General features: G+C 39.1%; 1 protein-coding gene across 1 annotated transcript; it reads left to right on the top strand.

Annotated features, from left to right (window-relative positions):
* The first annotated feature begins 1,657 nt into the window (after positions 1–1,657).
* CCDC195 (coiled-coil domain containing 195) lies at positions 1,658–8,716 on the top strand. The gene is made up of 3 exons (XM_065411411.1): positions 1,658–1,883; positions 3,820–4,081; positions 8,584–8,716. The coding sequence occupies exons 1-3, from the start codon at positions 1,658–1,660 to the stop codon at positions 8,714–8,716; spliced, it is 621 nt and encodes a 206-aa protein (XP_065267483.1).
* Positions 8,717–9,830: the final 1,114 nt, after the last annotated feature.

Raw genomic sequence — 9,830 nt, 5'->3', positions numbered from 1 at the left:
ATTTCAATGGCTTTTAGCTGTTCAATGGTGATTCAATGAAAAACATACAGCTATGTTTTTCTACCTGGAAAAGGAGGGTGCATTATATACAACAGGATCAGATTCTGTGGTCTGTTAAGTCTTTTTTTCATTGAAAGTCAGCTTGGCTGACCAGAGCTGGATTCCCTGAGCATAGGGGGTGTGGTTGCCCTAAAGAATTTACAATCTGAGAGCTGATTGGCATCTTCTTAGCCCAGCTGCTAAGGGCTTGTTCTCTTAGTGCTGAACATTATGCGTCCAGCCTCACTGAGGAATATGGTGCCTGTATTCATGAAGCCATAGTTTGTTACAGGAGCAAATGTTGCTTTTACAGGCAGTTGGAGCTTTGCCAGCTCTGTGCGTGGTAGAAAATTCTAGAGCACACAAACTCTAGGAGAAAACTTGTCAAAACCATCATGTATGTGGTTCCAGATCATGGAAAAATTCTGCATGCTTGGTAGACTTCAGGTACAACACAAAGCTTATACCCATTACTCAGCCTAGTTCCAGCACATTGGTTAGTCAACGTAAGCAGTAGGTTGCATCTAGCCCAAAGATCTTATTTTTCTTCAAACATTCCTTAGTTATAAAAATTAGAGGAGATGCAGAATTATCTCAGAGCAGAAGGATTTTTAAATGTTTTCATGCAGGTTTGACAGTTCTCTAATGTTTAAATATTAATGTAAGTTTAGGGAAGGAAAATGAATGTTTCACAATGCGCTTTATGAGGTTTTAGTTTTTTATTTCCAGCAGAGAAACAGCTTTAAGGACCAGGTAATGAAAGCAGCGCAAAGTCTTGGGTTTCTTTTCTACTGCAAGATTCATGTTTGATCTGTCTCTCCTTACATTGCCCATGCTTTGTTCAGGCAAACTTCCCAAAGCAAACAATAAGGAGTAGTGAGGGGGTAGTGAAATACAGACTATCCTATCAGGAATAACTTTAGTTTGCCTGCTGTTTTATCACAGCTCTTGGTACTTTGAGTTGGGAGCATTTTGTTCGTTTTATTGTTTTAATTCTAAGTGGGAATTTTAATTTAATTCTCTGAGAAGTGAGAGATTGCCAAATGCTGAAAGCAGAAATAAATAATTCACCACGTGGCAGTGAAGAGATTAATTGTTTTGATGCACAGACAAACCCCTCCTGTGTGTATCTGAAGCATTCAGTGGCCCTTAGGAACCAGATGAGGAAACAGATCTCCGGGGTACCTGCTGGAGAGACACCCGTCTCCTGGGGGAAAACTTAAAATGATGGCTTGAGGTAAGTGGAAGGGAAAGGAATGCTTGTTTGGATCTTACCCATAAGTTTTTCTAATAATGCTGCAATATGGAAATGTAATTGACTTGTGTAAAAGTAAATGCCAAAATGAAAAGCTCAGTTCTGAAAAATGAAACCCTGAATGAATAAATCATTTGGGCTCTCTGAAGAGTTTGACAGCTTAATCCAAGCTCTCCTGGTGGTGAAAGATGGCAAAGAGGGATCCTATTGTTCACATGTATTTAAGTGCAGGATGAGCCCGCCACACTGGATTAATGGTTTCTCCTCTGCACAAGCAGCTCTTGCCTTAGCTTCCTGGGGAGGAGCTGGGGAAGGGAGAGGGTCATGGAGGGAAACACGCAGCTCATGCGGGTCATCCGGGAAATGCGGTCTGAGATCAACAAGCTGGAGAGAGAAAATAGGGCCCTTCGGGTGGAACTGAAATTCAGTGGACAGAGGGCAGCTAACCGGGAGGAAGGAGCAAGAGGAGAACGTGGACATGGGGAAGCCAGAAGCCTCACTGATTCAGGGGAAGAGAGGGTCACTTCTCCAGTGGCCCTGCATAGGAATGTCTCAGCCAGCTCAGCTCTGGCACTGCAGGAACAGAAAGGTACTGAAGAGTCACGATTACTATTGATAGTATTACTTTGCACTTAGCTTTCATTCAAGGATCACAAAGTTCTGCAGTTATTTACCTACAGAGACTGGCAATCTGCCATTATTATGTACTTCGCCAACGTGGGTGAAACCCTCTGGCCTTCATCAAGACCCTGATCTAGCAAAGCACTTAAACAGGGACTTAACTTTGAGCCCTTCAGTGACTGCCCAAGTATTCAATGTCAAGCACTTGGTTAAGTGCTTTGCTGGATCAGGGCCCACTGAATAGTTCCACTGTCTTTGAGTAAGATTTGGCCTAATATTGTGCTTTCTCTGGGGAAGGCTCTGTCTGTGTGGTGTTTGTTAGTCCTGTGTCTAGTACAATGGGGCCCTGACCCCTGCCTGGGGTTCTTAGGCACAATAGGATTAACAATATATGCAATGAATCTGACTCTGACCTCACTTAGCCACTGACAAATCAGGTATAACTCCATTGAAGCCAGTGTAAAAATCAGTGTGAGGTTAGAATCATGCCCAATATGTGTTATGCTTGATATGTTCTGTGTGCACCTGTATGCAAGAGGGAGAGAACACTTCATCCTGTCTCATTTCATCAGAAAAGAGCCCAAATACGCCTTATTCTCTTTATCTATAGTAGTCTCACTGATGTCAGTGTGTGTTAACCCACCTGTGTGAGTTAATTGAGCAGGATTTGCTGCAAAAGACAGTACATTTGCTGACATACAAATGTGTAGAACTGGATACTGTACACATTTACGCTTGGGTTTGCAGGAGCAGGTCCTTGTACAAAAATGTCTAATTAAGGCCTATTGTCTTTTTATTATATGTTTGCACGGTACTTAGTCCAATGGGGCCCTAATCCATGACTGGGTATAAATAAATAATACAAATAAATAATCATAATTGTGTCACCACATTCTCCTCATGTTCTTTGACCCCTTTCAGAGGTCGCCGTCCAGCAGGGTTTGTTTACCACCTGACAGGGGCTAAGGTCCATGCCCATGATGAAGTGCCCCTAGAGAGCATAGGTTTAAGTTAGGAAGAACATACATAAAAAGAATATAAGGAGATAAATTGATGGAAAGGTGTGGTGTAGGTGGTGGGGTCAAAGGATATTAATGTATTTAAGTACAATTGGTGACTGCATGGAATTGAATAACTTAAGATCTGATCCAAAGCCCATTGAACTCAATAGAAAGACTCCTATGTATTTCAAAGGGCTTTGGATCAGGCCCTTAAAAGGGTACGTATTTGGGAAATAGCTTGGGAATAGTTAGCTGCTCTTTCAGGGGCTTGAATTGGTGAGCAAGAAGTTTTCCAGCTATCCTGTTTCCCCGCATCTATATTTCTTGAAGGCGGGGGGTGTTTTCAAAGAAGAGTGTGTTTAACCCCTTTGATCCCCCCCCCAAATATTGTTAATGTTGAAAATAAAATCTTAAACTTTGTTAATAAAATGTACACACAATCAGATGGCATCATCATTCCAAGCATAAGGGCTCATGGCCTGCTCTTGTGCTTAAACAGCTGTGTATCTCTGGGCCAGATTCTGAACCCTTTACTCCTACTGATCACCAGTTACTCATATGAGTAGTCATACTGACTCCAGCAGTCCCAGCGACCCAGCAATATGAGAAAGGGCCTGAATGTGAAATCCTATGTAAATATCTTTTAGGCTTTTATTGGTCATTGGCTTTACACTCAAAATACAGGAAGGGATCTTTCAAAAGCACAAATAGCACATAACTCTCCATGACCCAGTGCCCCTAACTGCCACTTCTGCTTAGGAAAATCTTCCTCAAATATATTTTCTTATCATGCAGGACTTAATCATTTTGCTATTGGTTTTTAGTTTCCATATAATAAAAGTCTATGAAGCAGATGTGGGTATTTAATTTGATTTTAACTCTGATTTTGTATCTGCTACACAGGTAATAGTATGATTGTTAGGCGTTATTCCATTTCTTCCTCTGTGCAATCTTTTTCTGGACACAAACACCACAAAGCTGAGAAAAGACATCCAAGTAACAGAATCCTGGAGGTGCAGGGAATTGTCAAACCACCAGCAGGCTCCTCGGTGATGCAACTAACCAACGAAGAAGAAAAAGGATCTGCAAAAATTCCAGCCGATTGCTTCTCCAGCAATAATTCTAGCAAAAGGAGATCTTTTCAAGAGCATGTTTATAAGTGCAGGTAGGTAATATTTACCTTTAAATAGGGTGACCAGATGTCCTGTTTTTAAAGGCACAGTCCCGTTTTTTGGGACTTTTTCTTATATAGGTGCCTATTACCCCCCAACCCCTGTCCCGTTTTTTCACAGTTGCTATCTGGTAACCCTACCTTTAAAGTGTAGGTAGCTTAGCGGTGTTACTTCCGCTTGATTTGATAATAAATGTGGGTACTTCTTTGAATTCAAAGTTCTTTATTATGAGGATAACTTGTGAAATGTATGTGAGGCACAGGGGACAATTCTGTAATGGATAAGGGGCTTAGGCCTGTTCTCAGTGAGGTCAATGGCAAAACTCCTATTGGTTTCAATGCAGGACTGACCGCCTAACTAAAAATTACAAATTACAAAAAAAAAAAAAAAGTGAATTTCTGGCGCCATTGAAATCAATGGGAGTTTTGTAGATTGGTGTGTTGTTCTGACAAGCTAAGCCACATTTTCTATTTGAATGAAAAGCATAAGGACATTTTCTTTTTACTTTATAATTTTATTCTTTCCTGTCACGTGAAGCATTATAGGTTGACTTTGCACCTTGGGAAGACTACTCATACACTTTGCTAGATACTAAATGAACTATAATTGCTCAGAAACAAGTCTTGGGTGTCACTATCCACCGCTCAGTGAAAACCGCTCCAATATAAGGCAGCAATCAAAAATGTACACAAAAGTAGTTAGGATAGCTAAAGAGTACAATAGAAAATAATACTGGAAATATTATAATGTCATTATATAAATGCATTCAGCTAGAATAACATGTTCAGTTCTGGTCATCCTATGCTAAAAAGAATTAATAGTAGAACTAGAAGGAGTCCGGAGGGGAGTAACAAAAATGCCTACAAGCACAGAAAGCCTTGTGTATGAAAGGCTGAAAAAGCCTGGTGGTAAAATATACAAAGTGCATAAGGCCCATTTTAAAATGTCACTTAGGGCCAAATTTTTAAAAGGTATTTACGTACCTAAAGATGCACTTAGGCACCTACTGGGATTTTCAAAAGTGCCTAGGCATCTACCTCCCATTGATTTCAACCTAAGTCTCAATGAAAGTCAGTTGTGACTTAGGCTCTTTTCAGTGGAACTTTTAAGTGCTTCTGAACTGTTCACCCTGTGGCTGTTTAGTTTAGAGAGGATATGAATAAGTGGGTACATGAAAGAGGTGCACAAAACAATGAATAAAGAACAGGAATACTTGTGGCACCTTAGAGACTAACGAATTTATTTGAGCATAAGCTTTCGTTAGTCTCTAAGGTGCCACAAGTACTCCTGTTCTTTTTGCGGATACAGACTAACACGGCTGCTACTCTGAAAACAATGAATGGCATAGAGAAGATATTTACCCTTTCTCATAATCCAAGAAAAAGGGAACATTTGATGAAAGTGAAAAGGTAAAAGATCAAAAATATATATTTCTTAACAAATGCTTTTGGGTCCATGGTAGAAAATTTCTATATAACTAATTGTTACTCAAAGTAGTAGTATTGACTATTTTATTACTGCTTTTGAGAACATAGGAACTTCCATACCAGCTCAGAGCAATGGTCCATCTAGTATAGTATCCTATCTCTGATCAGGTTTCAGAGTAGCAGCCGTGTTAGTCTGTATCCGCAAAAATAACAGGAGTACTTGTGGCACCTTAGAGACTAACAAATTTATTAGAGCATAAGCTTAGCCCACGAAAGCTTATGCTCTAATAAATTTGTTAGTCTCTAAGGTGCCACAAGTACTCCTGTTATTTTTATCTCTGATCAGTAGCCCGTGCTGGCTGTTTCAAAAGAAGGCACAGGAAACAATTGTAAGATGGGAAACTGAGGCACAAGTCCACCCAATTTAGGCTTAATCAATTTTTACCCTTTACTTATAAATGTTCTGACAAAGTCATTGTCACTTATTGTTTCTGATCATATACATATGACAGACAATAAGATAAGACGGAACAGGTAGGGGTCCAAGTTAATGAGTTCCAGGGGATAGTGAGGATCTCTACTTCATGATGGTCAATTCTGTCTCTAGGCCGGTGTTCTCCAGTTTGGGCCTTTGTCCATTTGGTTTGTATACATTAATTTGTCCTTTTATGTCATCTACCATCCCACATACCCACTTACATATTTACCCAAACTTTCAAAATTTGTTTTTCATTCTCCATTCTATGTTATTACAAATCATCAACACAACTCAATTATCCTTTTACCATGCAGCATACATTGTCATGAACTAGTAACTTTAAACTAACAAAATGTAGCCTTCATTTTTACCATTCAGCAATTGTCCATCTTTTCGTATCATAGTTCAGTACACAGGTAGCATCCTGAAGTATTTTTTTTATTTGAATAGGAAATTTATGAGGAACAACGTGCCTTAATGTTAGCATATAATTATTTTTTCCAAACATATGTTTTTGGGGACTTTTGCTCAAAGGTAGCACATAAGCTTGTAAATTATTAGAAAGCCTTGTCAGCCATTTTGCCTGTTGCATTTTGAGGGGCTTATTCAGCTAGACCTAAGTCTTTAACTGTACCCCCCAACACAATTATGGAATATCTTAACTTATGAGGAAGTTTCTTCACAACCCCCAATAGTATGGTGATTGGCTTATGCGCTGAATCACAAAGCTTTGTCACTTATTTTTTAAAATGTTTTTGCCATGATTGTGGATGTTCCCACTACCCATGTAAATGTCTAATACTTTCCGTAATCCTAGTACATTTTTAGTATCAATGATATTTTGTGGCAATGAGTTCCACAAGCTAATTATGCATATTTTTACAAGCTATTCCATTCATTGTTCACCATGGGGGTTTCTTGCACCTTCCTCTGAAAGTATGGTCAGAGACAAGATGCTGGACTAGGGAGGACTAGACTTTGTCTTATCTGGTGTGGCAATTTCTTAAAGTCATTGTAAAAATTAATAATACTGTGACTAAACATTAATATTTTGCATGTAAATAGTGCTTTTGATCCACAGATCTCAAAGCACTTTACAACCAGTACTGGAAAATAGACATTTTGCAAAGCAAATATGATAGGTTAGTGTAAGAAAGCAAAAGACTCATTGGAAGATGTTTTACTGATTCTCATGGCTCTTGGATTTATAGTAAAACTACAAAGTATACAAAAGCCTGTTTAGAATCATTCACAGGTGCCATTCTGCATTCACGCTGTGTGCAGATTTTCCACTGACTTGCAGCAAAGTGCCACACGTGGAGCAGGCTATAAAAACTGCAGAAGCAAACCTTGACTTGAGGTCCAATCCTGTGTGCACACTGCTCCAAAGTGGGTGGGGAAGGGCAGAGCAGGAAGAGAAGGCTGCATTATGCTAAAGGACGGTGCGGTCTGCATACTGCCCTGCACTCCAGAGGTTGGGGGAGTGATTGTACATCCTGTGGTACAAACTGTGATCAAGCAGTATCTGGGTCAATGCATCTACACAGCATCCCATATTCAGGGCAGTGCCTAAATGGCACAGTCCCTAGCCTTTAGCATTCATCTTGCCATATGTATTCTCCATCTGTGTACAAGTTACAGGAAGGTGGTTAATACACAAGTTGAAAGATCACTCTAGCTTACAAGTAATAGCCATGTGCTTTATACACATTATGCATGGCTATTTGCATAATGCAATGTAGCTTGTATGATCAAAATTACTCTTTAACTCATAAAATTGACCTGAGTGCAGAAGGTCCACATGAGACCTTTTGCACCACTTAAAGGTGATGTAAGACATTAGGGTAACATTCAGGTCTATGCATAGGGCCCATACAATGACTATACACCACTTCAGTCCTATTTTGAAGACTTAAGTAGGACTTAAGTGGTTCATAGGTCTGGATGGTATCCTTCTCCATAGAAATGAATTTCACCCATAATGCAAGGCTTTGGTTAAATTTAAGTAGAGCAAAGGGAATTGTTCAGGACGTCTGCTCTGGGTCATATTTTATCCTACAATAACTATTGGAGAAAAAACATTTTACGGTTTTCATGATTTTCTTTTCTCCTGTTACCCTGAAGGACAGAGGAAAGGTGGCATTTACAGCAAAGGAGTGGGGGGCGGGGTGAGAGAGAACTTGATCATTTATTCTCCAGATGTCTGATTTCTGAACATTTGAAGGAGTATGTTTTAATTTCTACCAGGTATTCACTTGTGTGAGCAAAATTGAGGATGCACATACATAGTTGGAAGTTGCAACTGTCTGTGTACCTTAAAACATTTTATACCTGCCTGCAGACTTTCAATAGTTGGACTTTTCTGTGCACAAGTGTAAGACCATTGAAAGAGTATGCAGATGTATGAGCACACACAGGTATGAGGAGCACACACCTGACAGATGATGCAGTCATTTGTTCACTAAGTCTGTATGCAGTTTTGTAGACATAGAAGTGGTACGTAGCCTTGTGGAATTTTCCCTTTTCTCACTGTTTTCTGCACACCCTGTACATTCATAGCAACTCATAATTCTTTCTCATTTTCCTCTAGGGGTAAAGTAAAGGCGGTTAGGTTCCTGTTACCAATGGACATGTCATCTTATTCCGAAAATCAAGGTTCTTTCAAATGTCCACAAAATCAGGACACAAAACAGTTAAGCACCATTATTGAAAAGGATATGTGAGCTGGTGAATTTTTAAAGGCCCATTGATTCTTGAGGTAAACTAGCCTTAAATGATAGCTGTGTGTCAGGTTATGTTTCTGCAAAGTGCTTTGGCAGGATGCCTTCAGAGACTCACTAAGACTGTGTTCCAGGTCACTGGCCTGTTGTTTAGCAAGGAAATGGAAGCCATGACAAAACCTGTCAGAAGCCTATATACTATGTTGAAACCCTTTGGTAACAAATATACCACCACCAAGTATATTTTTGCAAGATCCACATACCTCAAGAACTACTTTTAAATAGCATTTGTTGCAGTGTTACTGTTACCATGCAACGCAATTTCCTATGTTTTGTTGTTGTTCCCATTGCTAGAAAAGTATATATTGCAAATCACAAAATAGAAACAGTTAAAGAACCTGTGAGTTTTTCTGTGTATGAAGCTGTAAAACCTTATAATAGAAATATAGCTGGGCTTCTATGTTGAGAATAATATATAACATTCATTTGAATTTTTACAGACATTCACCTTGACTGTCAATATTCTTTTCTACTCATTTTTTGTGAATATTCTAGCGCATGAGGTACTGACAGGAATGTTCACCGAAATTGCATTAAGGGACTATTGAGAGAATAGAAACCATGACAGATCTTAATATGAAAATGCGATCAAGAGCCTGATTCTAAGTTATGCTCATCTGATCAGAGACCAGAAACATACCATGTGTTCAATCAAAACAGCTGGAATTCTGAATATCAAAAGCTTGCAGTGAATTACTTGTGAACAAGCTCCAGATCAAGAATTATTTGCTGAAAATATTCAGCAAATAACTTCAAATACAAAGAAAATGTGAGAAAAAGAGAACTGGGAACGATTCATGACAAGGAAAAGAGGAAAAACTCATCAAGTAAATTATTTATTGTGAACTATTCACCCAGCTCCAGTTATTTAAAGAAATAGACATTGCCAAAACATTGTTTAATTTGGCTACAAATATTTACAAACTGGAAATATTGCACATACATTCCTATTTCTCTATACACTGTCCAGGTGTCTGCATATCACAAACCATAAGCATGAAGAGGAGGTGTTTATACACGTGATTGATATAGTATGTGGCTACAGAAGGAATTTATT

The sequence above is a fragment of the Emys orbicularis genome, chromosome 9 (genome assembly GCF_028017835.1).
Source record: "Emys orbicularis isolate rEmyOrb1 chromosome 9, rEmyOrb1.hap1, whole genome shotgun sequence".
Classification (NCBI taxonomy): Eukaryota; Metazoa; Chordata; order Testudines; family Emydidae; genus Emys; species Emys orbicularis.
Note: the sequence above shows the minus strand (reverse complement) of the source record. Positions and strands in the feature narration are given on the sequence as shown.

Coding starts and splice junctions, on each gene's coding strand:
- CCDC195 (XM_065411411.1), top strand. CDS start 1,658: ATGCGGTCTGAGATCAACAAGCTGGAGAGAGAAAATAGGGCCCTTCGG. Junction 1,884..3,819: donor GGCACTGCAGGAACAGAAAG/GTACTGAAGAGT, acceptor TCTGCTACACAG/GTAATAGTATGATTGTTAGG. Junction 4,082..8,583: donor GAGCATGTTTATAAGTGCAG/GTAGGTAATATT, acceptor ATTTTCCTCTAG/GGGTAAAGTAAAGGCGGTTA.